This window comes from Podarcis filfolensis, assembly GCF_964270895.1.
Source record: "Podarcis filfolensis genome assembly, chromosome: Z".
Taxonomy (NCBI): Eukaryota; Metazoa; Chordata; class Lepidosauria; order Squamata; family Lacertidae; genus Podarcis; species Podarcis filfolensis.
This window is the reverse complement of record NC_139617.1, coordinates 17,789,766-17,814,845: the sequence shown is the minus strand read 5'-3', so window position 1 is coordinate 17,814,845 and position 25,080 is coordinate 17,789,766. Positions and strand designations below refer to the sequence as shown.

At 45.8% G+C, this 25,080-nt stretch overlaps 2 protein-coding genes across 3 annotated transcripts; both read left to right on the top strand.

The window, feature by feature from the left end:
• Positions 1-3: 3 nt before the first annotated feature.
• On the top strand, positions 4-12,084 carry MARS2 (methionyl-tRNA synthetase 2, mitochondrial). 2 transcript variants are annotated; one of them, XM_083596701.1, is made up of 5 exons: positions 4-308; positions 1,072-1,406; positions 5,375-6,990; positions 7,028-8,707; positions 11,887-12,084. In XM_083596701.1, exons 1-3 carry the CDS (start codon positions 62-64, stop codon positions 6,515-6,517), a joined length of 1,725 nt encoding a protein of 574 aa, XP_083452827.1. In that variant the 5' UTR covers positions 4-61; the 3' UTR covers positions 6,518-6,990; positions 7,028-8,707; positions 11,887-12,084. The 2 variants fall into 2 exon arrangements, with proteins under 2 accessions (XP_083452827.1, XP_083452826.1); XM_083596700.1 differs by having other exon boundaries at positions 5,375-8,707.
• A 2,674-nt stretch (positions 12,085-14,758) lies between these two features.
• RAB33A (RAB33A, member RAS oncogene family) lies at positions 14,759-23,256 on the top strand. Its single transcript, XM_083596702.1, has 2 exons — positions 14,759-15,313; positions 22,644-23,256. The coding sequence occupies exons 1-2, from the start codon at positions 15,119-15,121 to the stop codon at positions 23,097-23,099; spliced, it is 651 nt and encodes a 216-aa protein (XP_083452828.1). The 5' UTR covers positions 14,759-15,118; the 3' UTR covers positions 23,100-23,256.
• Positions 23,257-25,080: the final 1,824 nt, after the last annotated feature.

The window sequence follows — 25,080 nt, the reverse complement described above, 5'->3', positions numbered from 1 at the left end:
CCAGGGGGAGGGGCGCCTGAGAAGGGGCGTGGCCTCCTTGTCCTCCCCGCGTGCGGTGGTCATGCTGCTGCTGCTGCTCCGCTCCCTTGCCGCGCGCCGCCTGCTCCGCGCTGCTCTCCTCCCCGGGCAGGGCTCGCGGAGAGGCTGCCACTCCTCGGACCGGAGCGGCCGGCCGCTGCTGCTCACCACGCCCATCTTCTACGCGAACGGCCCGCCGCACATCGGGCACCTGTACTCTGCGGTGCTGGCTGATGCGCTGCACCGGCACCGGGAGCTGCAGGGCCGCGGAAGAGGGCGCTTTACCACGGGTCAGTGAGAGGGCTGGCAAAGGGGGTTGTGTGAATGGGTGGTGGGTTTTCTTCTCGTGTCAAAGGATGCTAGATGTTGCTGATCGGTGGAGGCTTTTCCTTGAGCGTTCTTTAAAGCGGTTGTTGTTGTTGTTGTTGTGTTCGTCTCCCTTGTGCGGAGGCTTACCTCCCTCAAGCTTACAATCTTTTCCGCGGGGAGATGGGTAAATAGCAGAATGAAGTTTCAGTGAAGCACGTGTGCATGCAAGTGTGCGGAACCAGCCAACTCGCGAGGGAAGGTGAGGCAGTCGCTTTGTGGGCAGGATCCACAGGGGCAGCAGATCCCAGACAGTAATGCATCACTGCTGCTGCAGTGGCAGCAACAGCCTTGACACACTCCTTACCCACCCACCTAGCTGCCAGATGTTCTTGGGCTGCAACTCTCATTAGTCTCAGCCAGAATTGCCAGCAGAGATGATAGATGGATGCTGTAGTCCAACAACATATTTGGGGAGGGGGGTTCTTTTTCCTTTCATATAACCAGTTTTCTCCATTTTCCAGCCCTAAGAACATCAGATCAGCTGGATCACATTAGAAGTCTGTCTAGTGCAGCCTTCCAACCTTGGCTACCCAGATGTTGGTTAGCTGCAGTTCCCATCATCCTTGATCATTGGTCAGGCTCCCTGGGGATGATGAGAGTTGTAGCCCAACAACATCTGGAGGCCCGCAGATACCAGGTCTGTTAGATTCTTAATTCTTTGCACTCTCCTATTTCTCTGCACAGGAACTGATGAACATGGTCTGAAGATCCAGATGACAGCAGCAGCTGCAGGCAGTTCCCCTGCACCGTTCTGTGACTGTATGTCAGCTAAATTCAAAGAACTCTTCACCGAGGCGGGCATCTCTTATACAGACTTCATCCGTACCACAGAACCTCGGCACAAACGGGCTGTAGAGCATTTCTGGGCTGCTCTGCAGGACCAGGGCTGGCTCTACCAGGCCCACTATGAAGGCTGGTACTGTACTGCTGAAGAAACCTTCTTGGCTGCTTCCCAGGTCACTGAGCGTCCTGATGCTCATGGCAACAGGCACATGGTCTCGCTTGAGAGTGGCCACCAGGTAATGAAAAGCACCTCTGTATGAGTTCCCCTCTGTGTCTTTTCAGTTCTGATAGGGAAGCCCTGTTTTGTAGGGTTCCATCACTCGGGGAAGTATCTTTTGGGATTTGCTGCAGAGTCTGCTTTAGGATGGCCCCTATGATCTCATGCAACACATCTCAACAAGCATTTGGGGCAAATAGGAAGCACACAGATGCAGTTATATTTTAGAAACACTTTTCATCTTACCTCTGCCTTGGCTTTAAGCAAGAAAGGCTTCAGTGATACTTCTGAAATTTAATTATTTATTCACCATAAATATTCCCAGGTTGAGTCACATAAGAATAAAACAAATACTATTAAAAAATTTAAAGGAAGATTGAGAGCAGTGGATTAGCAACTGTAAACAATTAAATTGTTTCAGTTTTCAGAGTTAGAAGCTGGTGGGTGGGTGTTAAAGAAATATATTTCCATGCTGCTGAAAACTTAGCAAAGTAGGTATTAGGTGGCCCTGCTTTGGTAGAGCATTTCAGAGACACATGGCATGTAACAAAGTGAGAAGACCCTGGCTACATTTAAACACCTGCCGTTCCCCTACAATCCTGAGAACTGTCATTTATTAAGAGTGCTGGGAACTGTAGCTCTGTGAGGGATAAACTACAGTTCTGAGGATTCTTATTTGGGGAACAGGTGTGATTTAAATGTGCTTGAAATGTATGTTGGGTACACAGCTCCTCTCTCTATACCTCACCCCCCTCACTTTGATGTTTGAGGAAGGCCTCTGATGAGCACATTGGCAGACTGATGTGAAATCTCAAGTCCATAGTCACTGCTTTGATTTTTTCCCCCCTCCAACCTTTGATTATTATATTTGAAGACCTACCTCTTTTTATCCTGCTAAGAAATCCTCCTCTGCCCCTTCCTTTTCATGCAGTAGCAAGAACACAGTCACATTGACTTTACTGCATGGCTGATTCCCAAATGACTGCAGACACCACGAGGTTACGTAGTGTCACCAAGCAATGCTGCATCTTGCAAAATCGCTCCAGAAGTGATTCTGTCCAGCCATTCAATTGCAAGCACACAAACCTTCTGTGTGAGTGAGGGAGGCTGAATGATGAGAAGAGGTTGCTATATGAGTCATGGCTTAGAAATTTGGCTCCTTTTTCTATAATGTGTCTCTGGCATAGGAAGGGGCATTGGGAAAATGCAAATGTTTCTTGCAACATTGGTACACACAATCTCATGCTTTTTTTACAGGTGGAATTATAGCAGAAATGACTGAGCAATTAAGTCACGTATGAGGCCAAATAAGGGACGCGGGTGGCGCTGTGGGTTAAACCACAGAGCCTAGGACTTGCCGATCAGTAGGTCGGCGGTTCGAATCCCTGTGACGGGGTGAGCTCCCGTTGCTCGGCTCCTGCTCCTGCCAACCTAGCAGTTCGAAAGCACGTTAAAGTGCAAGTAGATAAATAGGTACTGCTCCGGCGGGAAGGTAAACGGCGTTTTCATGCACTGCTCTGGTTCGCCAGAAGCGGCTTAGTCATGCTGGCCACATGACCGGGAAGCTGTACGCCGGCTCCCTCAGCCAATAAAGCGAGATGAGCGCTGCAATTCCAGAGTCATCCACGACTGGACCTAACGGTCAGGAGTCCCTTTACCTTTACCTTTATGAGGCCAAATATGTGTGTGCTTCACAATCATGCTGCACAAGCATAGAAATCTGATAATTGGTGGAAAATTCAGCATCCTGGGAATTTCCTGGGGATTTGAAAAGCAAGTTTCTAGTCCTTCAGTTTGCAAAGTTAATATGTAATACCTGTCGCAATCTCAGAAGTGAGCAAGTGGGGCTGAGCAAGATTTCCAGTAAGAAGCCTTTAACAGTTGTGTTTCTGTATTCTATGAGAAGCAAAGAAAAACCAATCCTGTACATTAATAGTGAAAGTTCTCTGACTCTGAATCTTTATTTTGCTGATATATCAAAACTGCATAAGAAGGAATTAGCAGCAGGCTCAGAGGAACCTTGTAGAAACACAAAAACCTTAAGGGAATAAAAGCTATAAAGGTGACAGGTAGGAACTAAGTGAGGACTGAGCAAATTTAGTGGGCGCAGAATGATGATGGAGTTTTGTGTGGGAGGAGGAATGGAAACTGGAAAGATAGAAAGAACGTGGCTGGCTGGGACCTTGAATAGTCCAAGCAAGACACTTAGCACTGCAACATTTTGTTGCAGGTTCGACTTGTTGGTGTAACATAAGCAGACACATTAGGGTTGCTTAATTTGCACAATTTATGCAGGTTATAGGATTTGGTTTCTCTTGGCACCAAGCAATGCAGCATATGCACAGCCTCGGATTATGCAGAAACAACAATTTGGCCTTTAATTCTGGGTGCACATTTTCTGCATATTATGAGGAATTTGATTTATTTCTATACATTGTTTGATACTTAATCCATTTTGGAGGGTATAGTTGGTGTTTGTGTGAATGAGCCTGCTTTATTATAGAAAGGCATGGTATAAATGCTGGGGGGAAATGAATAATGGTTCCTGGTTATTGGCTGAAGCAGGGCAGTCCAACTTTTCATACTAAGTGGGCTGCAAGAGCACTTCAACACAGAACCAGCAAACCGCATGCCGTGTTGTCATGGGGACTGGAATGCTAAAATGTGATGCCCCCTCATGCTGCCAGATAAATGAGGTACTGGTTTTTGGCAAGGAGGTATGAGGCTTAAGCAGCACCACCTCCTTCCCGAAGCTGGTGAAGCAGGAACAAGGTTTTGGAAAGGAGGCAGGAGGACCCTCATGCCTCCTTCTCAAAGCCTAGTGCCTTGCTTACGTGGTTGGGGAGAGTCAAATGTTGCTGAGGGCCTCAAGGGTGACATGTGGCCCTTGGGTCATGTGTTGAACCGTCCTGGTATGAAGGAATACCGTGTAGCAATTTTTCTGGAGCCTAGCAAGTCTGAGGACTCATGTGTGCTATACTTTCAGTAAAATGTCCTGGGAACTGTAGTTTCGTAAGGGTGCAGAGAGATTTTAGGAGACCTGCCCTCCATTACCTTTGCAGAGCCACAGTTACCAACACCCTTAACAAACTACAGTTCTCAGAATTCTTTGGGGGAAGCTAAAGCCAGGATATTGCTTTACATGTATAGTGTTCATGGGGTTTGAGAGTGGTCAGTGCCTGGATGGGAGGCTGCCTAGGAGCTCTAGATATGCTGCCTTAAACTCTATGAAATAAAGGGGGAATATAAATGTTTGATTGGTTTTTCAAATTAGAATTTTACAGTCACGTGTCCAACTTACAACATAAAAACAAGATTCCAAGGAATCTCCTCGACTTCCCTCCTCCCCTTTGTGGGTCCTATTGTTAATCATTTCCTCCTGCATCTTTTATGATAATCCAAAATCTTTTACCTCTCCATTGTGTCCAAAATTCACCATTAAAATACAAGTGATATTCCAATCCTACTAACGATTTTAACTGTTTACAATGGTTTTTAAAATAAGTTATAATCTTTCCCCATTCCTTATTAAAATTTCGGTCTTCCTGATTTCTGATTCTTCTGGTCGTTTTGGCCATTTCAGCATAATCCATCAACTTGATCTGCCATTCTTCTCTGGTAGGGACTTTATCTTCTTTCCATCTCTGGACCAATAACATCCGCACAGCCATGGTCGCATACTTAGTCTTATCTGCTCCCTTGGGATTTCAGCATGGGGGGAATATAAATGTAATGCAGATGTGGGGAAACTTCTGGCCTTGCAGATGTTGTTGGTCTCTAATTCCCATCAGCCCCAGCCAGCATAGTTTGGGGTGATGGGAGTTGTACTTATGAACTATAAAGGTCAATGGGAGTAATAGTCCAGCAATATCTGGGAGGCCAAATGTTCCATCATAGGTGCAATGAATATAAACAAATGAATAACTATTTGTAGGGGAGACAGCAAAAAAAAAAAAGGTTGTGACCAGTTTCTCTCTTGCATCTCAGGTGCACTGGACCAAAGAGGAGAACTTCATGTTCAAACTGTCCGAATTCCGGGAACCTTTGCTGAGATGGCTCCAGGAAAGCAAGGCAGCCATAACCCCTGAGCCTTTCCACCAGCAGGTGCTCCATTGGCTGGAGCAGGACTTGCCTGACCTCTCTGTGTCGCGTGACCAAAAGCGGCTGCAGTGGGGCATCCCTGTCCCCCACGACTCGACGCAGACCATTTACGTCTGGGTCGATGCCCTGGTGAACTACCTGACCGTTGTGGGTTATCCTGACACACACCACACCTGGTGGCCCAGTGCAACCCACATTGTGGGCAAAGATATCCTCAAGTTCCATGCCATCTACTGGCCTGCCCTGCTCATGGCAGTGGGGCTGGAGCCTCCAGAGAAAATCCTGGTGCACTCCCACTGGACAGTTCAAGGGCAGAAGATGTCAAAAACTCTGGGCAATGTGGTAGACCCTCAGGCCTGTTTCCAGCGGTACTCAGTAGATGGCTTTCGGTACTTCCTGCTGAGACAGGGTGTCCCTGAGCGAGACTGCGACTACTATGATGAGAAGGCTGTCAACTTGGTCAATTCAGAGTTGGCTGATGCCTTGGGGGGTCTTCTTAACCGGTGCACGGCCCCCAGCCTCAACCCCAGCGGAAGCTACCCAGGCTTTTCAGAGGCATGTTTCCCTCAGGTCATGGATGCTAATAGGAGAGGCAAAGCCATGGCTGAGGACTACAAACTGGTGTCATCAGTGAAAGACCTGCCTGCTCATGTGAGCGACTGCTTCGAACGCTTTCAGATCTACAAAGCTTTAGAATCGATCCTGGACTGCGTGAGGCAGACAAATGGCTTTCTTCAGAGGCACGCACCTTGGAAACTACGTCGTGAAGATCCTGAGGAGCAGCAGTGGCAAGACACCATCCTGCACGTCACCCTGGAATGCCTTCGGATTTATGGGAGCCTTCTGCAACCAATGATCCCAAACACTGCTGATAAAATCCTCACCAGGCTGGGTGTTAGTCCCACGGAAAGGTCTCTAAGCAACTTGAACTTTCTTCCTCGCTACTATGGCGAAAGGTCTCCCTTTGAAGGCAGGAGGCTTGGGCCAGATGCTGGGCTCCTATTTCCAAAGCTGGAAAAATCCAAATGAACCCAATTTCCAAAGCTGGAAAAATCAACAGATGCTGCAGAAGATCATCCACAAGTAGTCTCTTTTTATGCTTTCAGAAGGAGAAAAAAAGATGGCAACTTGTGCCTTGTGGTTACATTTTAGTAAATGGTTGGCGGCACGGTGTAGGTATTTACTCTCTTAAGTTCATTCACAATAGTGCCTAGTAACAAGGTTCATTCATTGAAAGGGAGAGCTAGCTTGGCTCTGGTGCATATTACTCTGATGGCCCCACTGAGGATAATAATTCCTTTTAAGGCACATCTCTATCAATCCCCCCACACAGAAGAATTAGGATAGCACTCACTTCTCATTGACCAGTCTGAGGATGTGGTGTGTTGGTGATGGCTGATTCTCCTGAACATTTTTGCTGAACATCATCCAGGTGTCAGCAAAGTAGAAGTGGCAGAGTATGGCTTTGCCCACACACTGGTTGAGGAGGACAGTCACAAATGGTGAGCTGGGGTTCTTATTGTCCCAGATGGGGTCCAGCCTGTGGGGTCCAGCTGCCACTTGGCAATCAGTCATGGCTTGAAGAGGCACTCCACCCTTTCAAAAACCTCCATGCCTTTGGAAAACACGTTGCCAAAGTCTGTTCTCCAGTTCAGGAAAAATTCCCAGTATGAGACACAGAACATTGTTTGTATTCCAGAGCCTGGGGGGACAGGGAAGCATGGGTTTGATGTATGTGAATGCTGGCATATTAATGTGGCAGGGATGTGAAGCTTGAGGACAGGGATGTGGAAACTATGGCCCTCCAGATTTTCTGGGGCTCCCAGCTCCCATTAGCCCCAGCCAGCATAGCTGATACTCAAGGATGATGGAAGTTGGAGTCAGGCAACATCTGGAAAGCCACATCTTTCCCATCCCTGCAATGTCCCACAATACAGATGCAGGCAGAACATAGATGAAGCTCTTGAGTGATTTGCAGGAGATCAGCAATGGTTTGGGATGCCCAGTGGTTTAGCAATTGCAACAATAAACAGCCCCCCCCATTAAGCTGCTGAAACAAATTTTGGAGGAAAACCAAGGACTGGAGTCAAGGTTTTGATTCTGGTAGTGAAAACAAATTGCTACCTGAGCAGGCGGTGCTTTTCTTTATTCTAAATGCATGTCCAGGAGCACCACCCAAGCCAACATTCAATACATGGTTCCTATGCGTGGGTTTCGGGGTCCTATCAACAACAGGATCTCATAAACTTGGAGTCTGCCTACCCCTGCTCATGTACGTTGGTCTTTAAATTTGGGATGGGGAAACTAGTCCTCTAGATATTTCTGGGATCCAACTCTCATCAGTCCCAGTCAGCAGGCCATAGATCAGAGACATTGGAAAGAGCCATAGCTCAGTAGCAGAGAATCTGCTTTGCATCCCTGACAACTCTAGATAGGGCTGGGGGATAGTCTTGCCTGAAATCCTGGACAGCTACTGTCAGGCAGTATAGACAACACTGAGCTAGATGACCCCATGGTAAAGCAGCTTCCTATGTTCCTATCATAATGGATATTAACTGATTCACAAATGTTAATTTGAATAAAGTAATAGTTCTGCTTTTAGATCAGGAATTGCCTTCCAGATGTGGGGCTCCAGTTCCCATCAACCACAGACAGAACAGCCAATGCAGAGATTATGTAACTGCAGGCTAATAACTTGCTTTGTTGCTAAGAAGGTATCTAGCACCTGCAACTTTTGTAACCGTGTGTGTGTAAAAGGTAAAGGTCAAGGACCCCTGGGTGGTAAAGTCCAGGCAAAGGAGACTATAGGGTGGAGCGCTCATCTCGCTTTCAGTCCAAGGGAGCCGGCGTTTGTCCACAGACAGCTTTCCAGGTCATGTGGCCAGCATGACTAAACCACTTCTGGTGCAGTGGGACACCGTGATGGAAACCAGAGCACACAGAAACGCTGTTTACCTTCCCGCCACAGCGGTACCTATTTATCTACGTGCACTGGTGTGCTTTCGAACTGCTAGGTTGGCAGGAGCTGGGAAAAACCAACAGGAGCTCACCCTGTTGCGGGGATTCGAACCACCGACCTTGTGATCGGCAAGCCCAAGAGGCTCAGTGGTTTAGACCACAGCGCCACCCGCTCACCACCTTTTTATTATATATATACACACATGCAAAATTAATTGAGAGTATCCTTTTATAATTAATCAAATACCCCAGTAATGAGAGGTTGTTGTTGTTGTTGTTTAGTCGTGTCCGACTCTTCGTGACCCCATGGACCAGAGCACGCCAGGCTCTTCTGTCTTCCACCGCCTCCCGCAGTTTGGTCAAACTCATGCTGGTAGCTTCGAGAACACTATCCAACCATCCTCTGTCATCCCCTTCTCCTTGTGCCCTCCATCTTTCCCAACATCAGGGTCTTTTCCAGGGAGTCTTCTTTTCTCATGAGGTGGCCAAAGTATTGGAGTCTCAGCTTCACGATCTGTCCTTCCAGTGCGCACTCAGGGCTGATTTCCTTAAGAATGGATAGGTTTGATCTTCTTGCAGTCCATGGGACTCTCAAGAGTCTCCTCCAGCACCATAATTCAAAAGCATCAATTCTTCTGCGATCAGCCTTCTTTATGGTCCAGCTTTCACTTACATACATCACTACTGGGAAGACCATAGCTTTTACTATACGGACCTTTGTTGGCAAGGTGATGTCTCTACTTTTTAAGATGTTGTCTAGGTTTGTCATTGCTTTTCTCCCAAGAAGCAGGCGTCTTTTAATTTTGTGGCTGCTGTCACCATCTGCAGTGATCAAGGAGCCCAAGAAAGTAAAATCTCTCACTGCCTCCATTTCTTCCCCTTCTATTTGGCAGGAGGTGATGGGACCAGTGGCCATGATCTTCGTTTTTTTGATGTTGAGCTTCAGACCATATTTTGCACTCTCCTCTTTCACCCTCAATAAAAGATTATTTAATTCCTCCTCACTTTCTGCCATCAAGGTTGTGTCATCTGCATATCTGAGGTTGTTGATATTTCTTCCGGCAATCTTAATTCCGGCTAGGAATTCATCCAGCTCAGCCTTTTGCATGATGAATTCTGCATATAAGTTAAATAAGCAGGGAGACAATATACAGCCTTGTCATACTCCTTTCCCAGTTTTGAACCAATCAGTTGTTCCATATCCAGTTCTAACTGTAGCTTCTTGTCCCACATAGAGATTTCTCAGGAGACAGATAGTTTGCTGTGGTCGACACAGTCAAAGGCTTTTGCATAGTCAATGAAGCAGAAGTAGATGTCTTTCTGGAACTCTCTAGCTTTCTCCATAATCCAGCACATGTTTGCAATTTGGTCTCTGGTTCCTCTGCCTCTTCTAAATCCAGCTTGCACTTCTGGGAGTTCTCGGTCCACATACTGCTTGAGCCTTCCTTGTAGAATTTTAAGCATAACCTTGCTAGCGTGTGAAATGAGTGCAATTGTGCGGTAGTTGGAGCATTCTTTGGCACTGCCTTTCTTTGGGATTGGGATGTAGACTGATCTTCTCCAATCCTCTGGCCACTGCTGAGTTTTCCAGACTTGCTGGCATATTGAGTGTAGCACTTTAACAGCATCATCTTTTAAAATTTTAAATAGTTCAGCTGGAATACCATCACTTCCACTGGCCTTGTTATTTGCAGTGCTTTCTAAGGCCCATTTGACTTCACTCTCTAGGATGTCTGGCTCAAGGTCAGCAACCACACTACCTGGGGTGTACGAGCCATCCATACCCTTCTGGTATAATTCCTCTGTGTATTCTTGCCACCTCTTCTTGATGTCTTCTGCTTCTGTTAGGTCCTTACTACTTTTGTCCTTTATTATGGTAATCTTTGTACAAAATGTTCCTTTCATATCTCCGATTTTCTTGAACAGATCTCTGGTTCTTCCCATTCTGTTGTTTTCCTCTATTTGCATTGCTCGTTTAAGAAGGCCTTCTTGTCTCTCCTTGCTATTTTTTGGAAATCTGCATTCAATTTCCTGTATCTTTCACTATCTCTCTGCATTTTGCTTGCCTTCTCTCCCCCGCTATTTGTAAGGCCTCGTTGGACAGCCACTTTGCTTTCTTGCATTTCCTTTTCATTGGGATGGTTTTCGTTGCTGCCTCCTGTATAATGTTACGGGCCTCCATCCATAGTTCTTCAGGCACTCTGTCCAGCAAATCTAAATCCTTAAACCTGTTCCTCACTTCCACTGTGTATTCATGAGGGATTTGATTTAGATTGTATCTTACCGGCCCAGTGGTTTTTCCTACTTTCTTCAGTTTAAGCTTGAATTTTGCTATAAGAAGCTGATGATCTGAGCCACAGTCAGCTCCAGGTCTTGTTTTTGCTGACTGTCTAGAGCTTCTCCATCTTTGGCTGCAGAGAATATAATCTATCTGATTTCGATGATGCCCATCTGGTGATGTCCATGTGTAGAGTCGTCTTTTGTGTTGTTGGAAAAGCGTGTTTGTGATGACCATCTTGTTCTCTTGACAGAACTCTATTAGCTTTTCCCCTTCTTCGTTTTGATCTCCAAGGCCAAACTTGCCAGTTGTTCCTTTTATCTCTTGATTCCCTACTTTAGCATTCCAATCCCCTATAATGAGAAGAACATCTTTCTTTGGTGTCACTTCTATAAGGTGTTGTAAGTCTTCATAGAATTGGTCAATTTCAGTTTCTTCAGCACCAGTAGTTGGTGTATAAACTTGGATTACTGTGATGTTAAAAGGTCTGCCTTGGATTCGTATCGAGATCATTCTATCATTTTTGAGATTGCATCCCAGTACAGCTTTCACCATTCTTTTGTTGACTATGAGGGCCACTCCATTTCTTTTACGGGTTTCTTGCCCACAGTAGTAGATATGATGGTCATCTGAACTGAATTCGCCCATTCCCGTCCATTTTAGTTCACTGATGCCCAGGATGTCAATATTTATACTTGCCATCTCATTTTTGACCACATCCAACTTGCCCAGGTTCATGGTTCTTACATTCCAGGTTCCTATGCAATATTTTTCTTTACAGCACTGGACTTTCCTTTCACTTCCAGGCATATCCGCAACTGAGCATCCTTTCAGCTTTGGCTCAGCCGCTTCATCAGCTCTGAATCTACTTGTACTTGTCCTCCGCTCTTCCTCAGTAGCATGTTGGACGCCTTCCGACCTGAGGGGCTCATCTTCCAGCGTCATAACTTTTATATGCCTGTTGTCTTTGTCCATGGAGTTTTCTTGGCAGGGATACTGGAGTGGCTTGCCAGTTCCTCCTCCAGGTGGATCACATTTGGTCAAAACTCTCCACTATGACCTGTTCATCTTGGGTGCCCTGCTCAGCATAGCTCATAGCTTCTCTGAGTTACTCAAGCCCCTTCACCACGGCAAGGCAGTGATCCATGAAGGGGAATGAGAGGTTAGTGCTCTGCTAAAGCATGGAGTATTGTAAATGTGTGTATATGTATGTGCGCCATTGCTACTGAAACACACCTGACTGTATATATGCCATTGGATGAAGTTAGTTTTCAATTCTTCCACATGCTTTAGCCCTAATACCTGCTTTAAAGACCAGACCTGGGGAATGTGAGTGAATAAGAGTCTGCTACGAGTAGAACTTTCTGCTTGTGTCTATCTCTATTTTCCTAGCAGCAAGTCATACAGATGTCAGGGTTTATTACCTGTCTATCCAGCCTTTCCAATAAGGAGCTTAGGGCAGTGTCCATGGACTCCTTTATCACCAACCCCTCATTTATACCCTTGCAACAACCCTACTTAAGAGAGAGATTGACTGGCCTAGGCAGAGGTGTACCTAGGGGGACTGGCCAAATTAGCCCCCACCCCAGCAGGTAGCACACACACTCCACAAAAATCACACGGTTGCTTGGCACTCCTGGGTTACAAGGCAGTCTTGGTTGGTAGAGTCCCGGCTCTTCTACCTGCTCACAACCATCTCGTAAGGTGATGGGCAAGGATCATAGGTCTGGGCAGTGTGTGGCCCCTTCAGGGAGTGGGGTGGGGAAACAAAGAAAGAACTGAGTGCACAATTTTGGGGGATCTCAAACCTGTGGTGTGAAACTACCTGGTTGTCTGCTTCCTTTCCATTGTGCTCAAGGGAAGGGAAGGGAAGCGCACAGGAAAATGAAACAAAAAGGTTGACTGGAGGGGGCCCCTAGTTCTGAGCATGGAGTTGCAGTGCAAGCTATTTACTAAATGGGTACAGTTGCTGAATCCCCAAGAACAGGGCATCAGCCTGCAGACTGAAGAAGATATGAAAGATATAAAAATTGCATAAAGCACTTTGTAAACAAAAGGGAAGGCTGATAGAAATGACAAACAAATAACAGCCATAATCATGTGCCAATATCATTTCTGTATCCCAGGTGGTGGTCAACACTTTTTAGGATCCAAAGGCACATTTGCAATCCTGAGCAACATATTGTGGGCACCACGTATAATGTGAGCACTGATCTAAGGCTTGGCAGAATTCTAAGATCGCTTCAGCAAGAAACAACTGAGCCTAAACTTTGTATAGTAGCAGCAGCAGCTTAATCCTAACTGTCATCCTCACCAGCATTGTAAGATGCTGCTTTGCTGAAGCAGGTGCCAAACCCTTCAGCAATTCTGCCACAAGCAGGAGAGCTTCTGGTTTCACCTGGTCTTCTGCTCTGGAATTCTCCAAGGATGACAACAGAGTCACAGCTGAAAAACTTCATGCACCCTTTAACATGCCAGGAGAACAAAAACCCTGTTTACCATCAAGCATCATTTGTGGAAGGCGTCTCCTTCTGGGGATTTTCCTCTATCTTTGAGGCTGACCTTATTCAGTTAGAACTGAGAACCACTTGCCCATAGCCTTATTATTTATTCTGATTATTTTATGAATACTGCACAATTAATTATATTCATCTGCCCCAGCTGCAACAAAACATGTCTCTCCTGCATCAGTCTCTACAGCCATAGCACTGCAACCTTTTGACTTCAAACCCAAAGGTGCACTCCTCCATTGTTGCCCAAGACAGACGCCAACCAGTTATATTCCATTTAGTTAGTCACTACTTCTAGACCAGATTAAAACAGCAAACCTAAAATTATATACCAAACCCAACAGAATTCACATTAGATTCACTTATGGGTAAGCATGTTTAAAGATGACTCTGCAGCACAATCTTATCCACGCTAACAGTAAAATCCTAACCAAATCTCAGAAGTAAATTTCAGTGGAATTTAAAGGTAAAGGGACCCCTGACCATTAGGTCCAGTCGTGACCAACTCTGGGGTTGCGGCGCTCATCTCGCTTTATTGGCCGAGGGAGCCGGCATACAGCTTCCAGGTCATGTGGCCAGCATGACTAAGCCACTTCTGGCAAACCAGAGCAGCGCACGGAAATGCCGTTTACCTTCCCGCCAGAGTGGTACCTATTTATCTACTTGTACTTCGATGTGCTTTCGAACTGCTAGGTTGGCAGGAGCAGGGACCGAGCAACGGGAGCTCACCCCGTCGCGGGGATTCGAACTGCCAACCTTCTGATCAGCAAGTCCTAGGCTCTGTGGTTTAACCCACAGCGCCACCCGCGACCCATAAGCCACCCACGTCCCATCAGTGGAATTTAGTCCCAGGTAAATGGGGTTAAGATTACAGCCTAACCTGAGAGCATATGCCATTGAATCTTCTGTGTTGGATTAAGGTTCTTTTTTTTGAGGGGTGGGCATATGCAGCTCCTTGCCAAGGGCACAAGGGACCCTAGGTAGGCCACTGGCCAGGGCTAGTCAATGTGGAGCCCTCCAGATGTTGGGATGCAGATTCCCATCAGCCCCAGCAAGCATAGACCAAAGTCAGGGATGATGGGAGCTGAAGTCCAAGAAGCATCATTTTCTGCTGGACTCGCCCAAGGTCAAGTTAGCTTCATGAGTGAGGATTTTAGCCAGGATCTTCCCAGTCCTATCCCGACATTCTCAGCAATACAGCCCTCACCGACACTGGAGCGCGTTGTTTAGGCAGCATGTGTTCGTTCCATCACTGTAAACATGAGAGGCCTCCGTACGTGTCTTCTATTATAATTGTTTTTACATTCCTTTGAGCAGCAGAACGTGGGTCACCAAGCACCCCCGTCTCAGATGTTAGCAAGCGCTAAGGAAATGAGCACATTTCCATGCGCAGCAGGGGATGAACAGTTAGGAGCTGAGAGAGCCGGCAAGCAAGCGGGGGCCACCCAGGCTTATTGGTTTCCCTCGTCCTGCCTTCTAGTTGGCTAAGCGCAACACAAGGCGCCGGTGGGGTGCTGCTAAGGCTCCGCCTTTGGGGCTGTGCCCTGGAAGCCGGCTGGGTGTCGGCAGCCAATGGAAACGCGGAGCGATGGGCGGCTCCTGGCCGGTGACTCGAGGGTGCTCCCGCAGCTGCGACTCATTGCTTAAATGCGGCTGGCTGGACCGTCAGCTTGGAGTCTTGTAGGCAGGGAGCTGTGTTTCGCCCCGGTCGCCATGCCGGCCGTACTGAGCCAACCCTGAGCTTTTCCGTCGAGTCCTGCCTTCGTTGGGTTTGCTTATTTGTTCCTTTTGCGCGGCGCGTTCCTCCCGCTCTCGCGCTACGGAAAAGCCGAGCCTTATCCTCGCCTAGCCTGCTAGCCAGCGCCGACGGCGTGTCCTTCCAGAATGGAGCTGGAAGCCTCGATGGAGCAGTCCGTTCAGACGCGCATCTTCAAGATTATCGTCATTGGCGACTCCAACGTGGGCAAGACCTGCCTGACTGTGCGCTTCTGCGGGGGAGCCTTCCCGGCAAACACCGAAGCCACCATCGGCGTGGACTTCAGGGAGAAGGCGGTGGAGATTGAGGGAGAGCACATCAAGGTACAGCACGAAGAAAAGCAGGGAGGGAAGAGGGGGAGAGCGGGGGAGCCGGGCCTGGTGCACACAGCCTTTTCTGGGAGCCGGGTCCTCCTTCCAGGTGGCTTCGTCTGTTATTATCGGGGTGTTTTTTTAAGCAACCATAATTGAGGATGCTGCTTCTGAAAGCTCCGCTCGTCTTCTATTGCTGCCATGTCTGAAAGGATGTAGGGCGCCCCATGGAGGTGAGGAGAGCTGGGGAGCAAAAAATCGATGGACTCCCGGAGAAGCAGGCTATAGAACCCTGTTTGGTCTTGGGAGAGTAACGGGAAACCAGTATAAGACAGGCTTGGGGAGGAGGAGCAACAGTAGGCAATCTACCCTGAACTGCAAGCTTCTTAAGGCACAGTGTGTAAGATGTATATATTTTGTCTAATCCAAATCCTGGTGCTGTTCTCCTCACCACCATCTTAATATGCTCACAAAAACCCTATTGGGTGGGAAATGATGAGGGAGGGAGAGACAGCAAAACGAGGACTGGCCCAGTAAACTTAATGTGTAAGTAAGGATTTGAAGGCCCGTAAATCTGTGGTAGAGCTCCTGCTTTGCATGCAGAAGGTCCCAGGTTCAATCCTTGATAAAGCTGGAAGAAAGAACCCTGCCTGCAACCCTGGATAGGCTCTGCTATTCAGTATAGACAGACCAATGGCTGACTGTGTTGCATGTATATTCTCCCTAACTACTTACATCACTCTGGCTCCAGGTTCTTCTGAAGGTTGGGGTATTAATTTCACAGTGACTAATTTCTAAAATTACAAGTGTTTTAGGGCTCCACAGTGTCTGGAAGTCAAGTGTGGTGGAAGCATTCCCCGTCCCTCACCCCCAACTTGGCAACTCCCGATTGCTAAAGCTGGTTGTGATGCCCTATAGTGGCAAGAGAAAAAGAGGGCCAGGGCATAGTGCTCACTGCATTTACATCACTTCATTACTCAACTACTTGATGACTTGCATCTGTGAACTGACACCCTCCTCCCCTGTTATGCCTGATATGAAAGTTCTGGCTTCAGTGCTGGAATCTGTGATGGCCTATTCCTACAGGCAGTTCACTACCATGTCCATAATCAATTGGCATGCATGAATGAACCAGCCTCCATAACTGTACTGTGCTCAGATGCTCTGTTCTTTATGGCTACTTCACATGTTTCACTAAGCAAACACCTCCTTCCCAGTAGAATGGACAAGGTGTGGGAGAGATACACTGGTAGAAGGGGGAGGTATGAGCAGGGCCAAGATTTAAGTGCATTCTCACAGTCACATCACATCCCAGAAACTGTACGCAGCCCTGGTGCTTCTGTTATGCAGACTTCTGTTGAGGTCTCTGTGTGATTGCACAAGGACTGCCTATACTGTGGGATTCTGAAGCTGTTATTAACTCTGATGTTTTAGTTTTGGATCACTTTTGCACACCAGGAATTAAGGACTGGATATATGTGTGCTGGTTCAGTCATCTCTGCTACATCCTTGCAATGCTAGGCCAATCGAGAGCACACATATTGACATTGGGGATGGGAGAAGAAAGATATAAAATCCAGAATATTTAGATATCATAAAATCGGCATCTGCAGAAGTGTTCAGATTGCTCAGTTACAGTAAATTCCAGGGCAAAGTATACGTTACATACTAATGCCATACTCAGTTTAAGAAGGATATTGACAAGCCGGAATGTATGCAGAGGGTAACCAAGAGGATCAAGGGTTTGGAAACCAAGCCTTATGAGGAATGGTTGTAGGAGTTTGGTATGTTTAGGGTTCCTTCCAACTCTACAATTATATGCTTCTATGAGTCATAGACCTTTAAAGAGCAAAAATTCATATAGGAGATTGCCTATACTAACCTTTCTCTTTTTTTCTCTTTTTTCCAGTAATTTTTTTTATTATTTTCCTTATTCATACTTTAACAATACAATACAGTAAATCATATAATTACTTTAGCTCTGCCAAGCTCACAACTTCCCATCCGCTGAAGGGATACTTCAGCGAGTATCCCTTATTTTCTTATATTGCATATTCTATTTATTTAATCTTATATCTGCCATACATTGTAAGAGCTATTTCAATCCTGCCAGTGTTTTTAAAGTTTTACAATTGTCTTTTATATACACCATAAATTTACTCCAACTTTCTTGAAACCTCTGGGCATCCTGGTCCCAAATTCTTCCCATCAGTTTGGCTAACTCTGCATAACTCATCATTTTCGTCTGCCACTCCGCAATGGTAGGGACTTCTTGCACTTTCCAGTTTGGGGCAAGCATATTTCTTGCTGCAGCTGTGGTGTACATAAAGAATCTTTGGTCTAGTTTATTAACCCATCAAACCCAACAAAAAGGCTTCTGTTTTTTTGGGAAAAGTGTACTTAAATATTTTCTTAAGTTCATTATAAATTAGCTCCCGAAAGTTCTTAACTTTATCACAAGTCCACCACATATGATAGAAATCTCCATCCACCTCTTTGCACTTCCAACATTTTTTATCCTTCATCCTGTACATTTTTGCCAGCTTTACCGCTGTTAAATGCCACCTATAGATCATTTTCATTAGGTTTTCTTTTAAAGCCATACATGCCGTAAATTTCATATTTACTTTCCACAACTCATACCATGCATCCAATTCAATATTATGCCCAAAATCTATAGCCCATTTTATCATTGCTTCTTTCATTTCCTCATCTTTTGTAAACCATTCTAATAACAAATCATACATTTTGGATAATGTTTTACCTCTGCCTTCTATTAAGTCTATTTGAAATCTTGATTTTTTGTCTTCAAACCCAGCTTTCTTTGTGTCATCCTTCAGTATATCATTAAGCTGATGGTATTGCAGCCAACCTGTAAGCATACCTTCTCTTTGATCATATGGCTTAAGTTTTATCCCTTGTTCCATTTTTCTAGTAATTTTTCTAGTACCGGTAATTTCTTCTTTCCCTCCATGTTAACTTTCTTGATGGTCAACACTTCTATTGGCGATATCCACCATGGGGTTTTCCTTTCCAATAATTTTTTTATTTCTTTCCCACACCTCATAGATTGACCTTCTTATCATATGGTTTAAAAAACCTTTATGGACCTTTATTTTATCATAACACAGGTACGAGTGCCACCCGTACCTGTTATCATGCCCTTCTAAATCCAAAAGGTCTGTGTTTTCCAGTGTTATCCATTCTTTTAGCCATACGAGACAGGACGCTTCATAATAGAGATTCATGTCTGGTAGGGCAAATCTGCCTCTTTCTTTTTTATCTATCAAAATTTTCATTTTAATCCTCGGCTTCTTTCCCTGCCAGACAAATCTCGACAGTATTTTTTGCCACTCTCTACATTGTCCTGTCCCCTTAATCACTGGAATTATTTGGAACAAGATTAATATTCTAGGTAAAACATTCATCTTAATCACCAATATTCTGCCCCGGAAAGAGAGTTTCAGCCTATCCCAAATTTCTAGATCTTTCTTAAACTCTCTCCATGTAGTTTCATAATCATCTTTATACAAATTTATATTTTTTGTTGTCAACCATATTCTGAGGTATTTCACTTTCTTAGTCACCATGATTCCTGTCTCCTGTTGCAATTCCTCTGTCTCTTCTTTGTTCATGTTTTTAACTAACATTATTGGTCTTTTCTCAAAGGTATTGAAGCCATATATCTAGAACAAAAAGCCAAACTTATTATAAATAATAATTTGTCAGACACTTTTGAAGTTTCCAAGGGGACCAGACAGGGGTGTCCCCTGTCACCTTTGGTGTTTATTACAGCTTTGGAAGTTCTAAATAAGAATTTGAGAGAAACATCAGAAATTAGGGTGGGAGTAAAAGAGTTTAAAATAAAAGCGTTTGCTGTCGATCTAGTTATAACATTAGAAGATCCAAAGAAAAGTGTACAAGAAGCCCTGCAGAAAATAGAGGAATTTGGCAAAGTGGCGGGGTTTAAACTTAATATACTAACCTTTCTCAACTTGATGCTCTCTAGGGGGTTTGGATTACAATTAACATCATCCCTTACCACTGGTCATGCTGGCTGGGACTGATGAGAGTTATAGTCCAAAAATCTGGAGGGCACCAGGCTGGGAAAGGCTGGTCTACATGGACAACCAATAGGGTTTTGACATGGACCTTTCCCAACCCTACCTGAAGATGCCAGGGCTTGGACTTGGACCTTTTGCATGGAAAACATACTCCATAACTGAGCTACAGCCCCTTCCGAAAGAGCAGGTGCTCATGGGATTCAACCCCACCTCAAACTCTACAGAGCAATTTCATAAGCATTCAGCCATAGCATCTGACCTGTCCACCACTCTCATGTCCACCTTTCTCCTTTTTCTATCCACAGTTCCCAAGCGCAGTTCAGAACAGTAGGGAATTTTGTTCAGGAGAGGGAGTTAGTGTAGTTGCAGTTATCTTTACCTAAGGTTAGGGATGCGGGTGGCGCTGTGGGTTAAACCACAGAGCCTAGGACTTGCTGATCAGAAGGTCAGCGGTTCGAATCCCCACGACGGGGTGAGCTCCCATTGTTCAGTCGCTGCTCCTGCCAACCTAGCAGTTCAAAAACACGAAGTGCAAGTAGATATATAGGTACCAGTCCGGCGGGAAGGTGAATGGCGTTTCTGTGCGCTGCTCTGGTTCGCCAGAGGTGGCTTAGTCATGCTGGTCACATGACCCGGAAGCTGTACACCGGCTCCCTTGGCCAGTAAAGCAAGATGAGCGGCAACCCCAGAGTCGTCCGCGACTGGACCTAATGGTCAGGGGTCCCTTTACCTTTACTTTTCCTAAGGTTAACAAGCTGCTGCAGTCAACATTATTCACTGTCCTGCTCAACTGTCAAAGGTAAAAGAGCTCTGCCTTCCCTTGCATCTGATACCTCATTCTCTTTGTTTCTCCTTTTTAAAGAAAACTGCAGATACCCCAGTGGTCAGGATGCCATGCAGTTGTGGGTTCTGACCTGGAGTGCCCAAATAGATGTAATGTTTAAAAACCTCTTTCTTTCTTTTTAATGCTTTAAAAAAAGGGAGGTTGACAGTGGAGAGCTGGCAGGAAACATTTTGCTTGACCCTTTCCTCACTGCAATTTTTTAACTGCAAACCTCTCCCCCCCACAGCAGCTTTTTCCTGCCACGCAGGGTTGTAAACGCACATGTTACCCTCTGTATGGCAAGCTTGCATCCTCTCCCAACCACATGAACATGTTCTCTAAAAATAACCCCATATAATGTGAGTGTGTGGGTACATGCAGTCAAAATGACCGTTGCTCTCATTCCCCATAGCTAAGGGATGGTTTGGCATAATGTTAAGTCTGAACTCTGAGGCTCGGGGTTTGTCTCACTCCAAACAAACCATGAACTGTAGCCAAGGTTTGCTTTTGGATTACTGCTCATGCCTTATCTGCAGGAGGCAAACCATAATGTTAAGCCAGAGCATGCCTTAGTTCCAGGTACTAGCATGGGAGCAGGATGACCCTGGGAGGAAGTGAAGCAGCCACTATTCTTTTTTACTGTGAGAATTCACATACTAGTGCATTCATGCTTAGCTGTGGTTTTGGCTTATTGCTGCGGGCAAACTGCACCAGTCTGTGGAAAAAGTCACTTCAAATATAAAGCCATCGCAGCAGACCAAGATCTGCATGCAAACCTTTCTCCTGGAAGAGCCTGCCTGCCCCAGGTTACAGAGAAGATGCAGTGTGTGGGGTTTTTTAATTAAAAAAACAACAAAAAGCAAGGAAGCATTCAAGAGTGGAACCAGCCCACATGGTCTTAAGCCAGGCATGTGCAAAGTCCGTTTCAGGGGCCTAATCCAGCCCAGCGGTCGATTTAATTTGGTCGGCCCTCATGCATGTTCACTTCATCAAATCTGGCCCTCTTTGAAAAAAAGTATGGGCACCCCTGTCTTAAGCAGTGCAGTGTATTCCTATTGCCTCATGAATGCAGACCCAGTTTCCTTGAAGCTCCTCTGCCTCCAGGCCCTCAGAAAACCTTCTGAGGACAAAGATGGGCCATTTGGCCTTGTTTTGCTTCAAGACCAGATTACAAAGGCTAACATGTGGAAGAGATTGCTGGTTGTGGGAAAAGATTAGGTAAAGGGAGGTCAATTCATGTTTACTCAACTAAGAAAGGTGTGGGCTAGGAAGTAGGCCCATGTCTTCTTGTTAATCTCTCCTTGTCTCAGCTGGGGAGAAGGCTGACCCTACCTATGAAATGGGTCATATTAGGGAATAATAACTCTATAATTGTAGAAAAAAACTTTAATTGACTTTGATTTTATTGAATTCATAATCTTTTAGGCTTCTATATTTGATTTTTATTTAATATACCCCTTCAGCATATTTTTCTTGTGAAGCAGTTTATAAATCCGCATATATTTTAAACTAGATCACAACCAATACACACTTTTACCACTTTAAAAGTTAGAGCTTCTCCCAAAAAATCCTGAGAACAGTAGTTTACCCCTACAGAGCACTGCAGGCAAACTACATTTCCCAGCATTCATTAGGGGGAAACCATGTGCTTTAAATGGTGTGGATATGACCTTAGATAATGTGGTGGCCTAAGTATGTCAGACTAGGGTCCAGCTTCAAATCGTGAATCAGCCACAAAGCTCAGAAGATGAATTGGGAGAAATCTCAGCCATACCAGGGGGTTATATAAAATAAAAGAGGGAGGAAAAACCATGTGGGACACTCTGGGCTTCCTGAAGAAAAAGCTGGATATAAATGGAGGCTGAACATTTTCTGTCAGCTGTTAAAAGATTCTATCATTTCCTTCAGAGCTCATTTGCCCTGGTTCCTGTCTTGGGTGCGTACTTGCGCGCGCGCACACACACACACACACACAGTGGCTGGGTCTATGAGCTTCCTTGTTAGTTTTCCCACAGTGCCTCTGGCATTGCTTGGCTCCGTGCCATTATACAAAATAAAAAGACAACAGTACAGCATGGGCATTGTGGGAATTTGTTTCAGTGGCAGCTTGTAGCTGCCTGCTGCCTCAGATGGGTGAGCCCAGAGCCTGCCAAAAGCACTTTACTGAGGGCCTTCATATGAGCATAGATAGCTGCCCCAATACCCAGTCAGACCATTGGTCCTTCCAGTTCAATTTTATCAACAAAGACTGGGAGCAACTCTTGGGGATTTAGGCAGGGAACATTCCAAGCTCCACCTGTAATTGAACCAGGGATTGTCTATAGGCAAAGTAGGTGTTCATACCTTGATCTTTGGATCTTCCTCCATGTCGACCCTTAATGCTGGAGCTGATCCTGCATGAATGTACTCTCTACCTGGCTTGCAGACTCTTCAGAAATTCTGCTCTGTTCCACAGGTGCAGGTCTGGGACACAGCAGGCCAGGAAAGGTTCCGGAAGAGCATGGTGGAGCACTACTACCGCAATGTGCATGCTGTTGTCTTCGTCTATGATGTCACCAAGATGGCTTCCTTCATCAATCTTAAGACCTGGATTGAGGAGTGCAATGGCCATGCAGTCCCTGCCCTTGTCCCTAAAGTGCTTGTGGGAAACAAGTGTGACTTGCGGGACCAGATCCAGGTGCCATCCAGCATGGCCCTGAAGTTTGCTGATGCACATAATATGCTTTTGTTTGAAACCTCAGCCAAGGACCCCAAAGAAAGTCAGAATGTGGAATCTATTTTCATGTGTCTGGCTTGCCGGCTGAAGGCCCAGAAGTCTCTACTTTATCGGGATATGGAGAGGCAGCAGGGGAAGGCACCTAGAATGACGCTTAATGCAGACGGGAGCAGCAAAAACCCTTGTCCCTGCTGAACTGTTGAGGTTGCAATTCCTGACCATTTAATGGGTATGTGTGTGACTGTGAGTGAGAAGGGCAGATGGTTTTGCCCCTCGATGAACTGAAACAAGACCCGCTTGTCTCAATCTAAGTTAAATGTTAAGTTAATAATAAAATTTGTATGGCATTCAACTGGTTTGGTTGTAGCTTTGTTTCTGCTGGTTTGTGATCTGAACAAGCCCTTGTGATAAACACCTTCACTGAAGATGGGTGGTGGGTAACGTGACTGGTTTTATTGGTATGTTAACAGGAAAAACAACAACCCTGTTATTAACTCAGGAGAGAAGTATAGACTTAGCTGTTTCTGGTAGTATTTATGAGTACGCTGCCAAGCAGAGTGGTGTACTTTTGGAAAGGCTGCACAATATTCACTCATTTCCCATGCATAGGTTCAAAGGATGAAGAGACACTTTGGTAACAAAACTGAATGTTTATCTAGTTACACACTCTGAGAGTGTAAAGCATGATGGTGACGCTAAGCGGGACCCTAAACTTGGTTCAAGACACAAACTCTTTACAGATAATTTAAAACAGCACTTTTTCAATTTTAAGATTCAGATAGACTTTTCCAACCTAGAATGGCTATTCATGTTCCTAACCAGCAACACCCACCCATTCCCTTCTGGAATTTAAGATCTCTTCAGGGAATCAAAACTGGGTTGCCCTGCCTAGCTAACCCACTCAGATAGCCCAAACCCCAACTGCCCACACTGACAGTTTCTCCCTATCTCCACTGTCCCTGTCTAATATGCAAACCAGAGCATTCCGTACTGTGTCACAACACATTAGTGTGTTGGCCGCAGTGTGTAGGTGTGTCGTGCAAATGCTCGGAAAGGAGTTAGTTTAACCTCTGGTTTGCTATTAAAAAGGGACACGGGTGGTGCTGTGGGTTAAACCACAGAGCCTAGGGCTTGCCAATCAGAAGGTCAGCGGTTCGAATCCCCGTGACGGGGTGAGCTGCCATTGCTCGGTCCCTGCTCCTGCCAACCTAGCAGTTAGAAAGCACGTCAAAGTGCAAGTAGATAAATAGGTACCGCTCCGGTGGGAAGGTAAACGGCATTTTTGTGCGCTGCTCTGGTTCACCAGGTGCAGCTTAGTCATGCTGGCCACATGACCCGGAAGCTGTACGCCGGCTCCCTCAGCCAATAAAGCGAGATGAGTGCCACAACCCCAGAGTCGTCCACGACTGGACCTAATGGTCAGGGGTCCCTTTACCTTTGCCTTGCTATTAAAACTGAACTACTGTCTTGCAAAACGATGCATGTCTAAAAAGTGTGCCACCACCAATATGAAAAGTTTGGAAAGCTCTGCCACATATAATCCCGGTCTACATTCTTGAGTACCTACCTTGAGTTAAAACCTTGAGTTAAAACAGCACCTTGAGTTAAAACAGTAAGCCTACACTTAAAACCTCCCCTCACTTTCTCCTGACTGGCTGTTGGTTTCACCAGCTGTCACTAGTTTCTGAGTCACCAGGAGGCAGGCCCAGGGCTTGACTGTCACAGTCTTGTCTATGAATGGTGGCAGTAAATGTTCTGATCTCCTCTCTTCCTGACTAGATTAACCAGGATGCTCAGTACTGAACAGAGCAGTGCTCACTGACTTAAGTTGGAGCTGATCTCTGAGCTGACCCATCACCCATCAAAGATTGGCTGAAAGGTTGAATCCTAGTGCTCATTGATGTGTCACTTCCAATATTGTCAGTTTGCTTTAAAAGGCCTGGTTCCTAAACTATATTACCAGGGGATGGAGGAGCTGCTATGACACAATGATGCCCAAACCCAGCTACGTTAAATGTCATAGTTTCTCCATTGATGTGCTTGAGCAATCATCTCTTCTATCCTTGGGGACATTTAAAAATAGCCACTTCAGTCTACCTAGTTGTCTGTTATTTTATCCACTTACACAGCTAGTTAGCTATTAGGGGGCTGGCATTTTATAGGGCAGGGCGGGAGG

What these genes read in the sequence shown, in the direction of transcription:
- MARS2 (XM_083596701.1), top strand. Translation starts at nt 62, where the DNA reads ATGCTGCTGCTGCTGCTCCGCTCCCTTGCCGCGCGCCGCCTGCTCCGC. An exon ending in AAGAGGGCGCTTTACCACGG is followed by an intron (nt 309 to 1,071) that starts GTCAGTGAGAGG and finishes TTCTCTGCACAG; the next exon opens with GAACTGATGAACATGGTCTG. An exon ending in CGCTTGAGAGTGGCCACCAG is followed by an intron (nt 1,407 to 5,374) that starts GTAATGAAAAGC and finishes CTTGCATCTCAG; the next exon opens with GTGCACTGGACCAAAGAGGA.
- RAB33A (XM_083596702.1), top strand. Translation starts at nt 15,119, where the DNA reads ATGGAGCTGGAAGCCTCGATGGAGCAGTCCGTTCAGACGCGCATCTTC. An exon ending in TTGAGGGAGAGCACATCAAG is followed by an intron (nt 15,314 to 22,643) that starts GTACAGCACGAA and finishes TCTGTTCCACAG; the next exon opens with GTGCAGGTCTGGGACACAGC.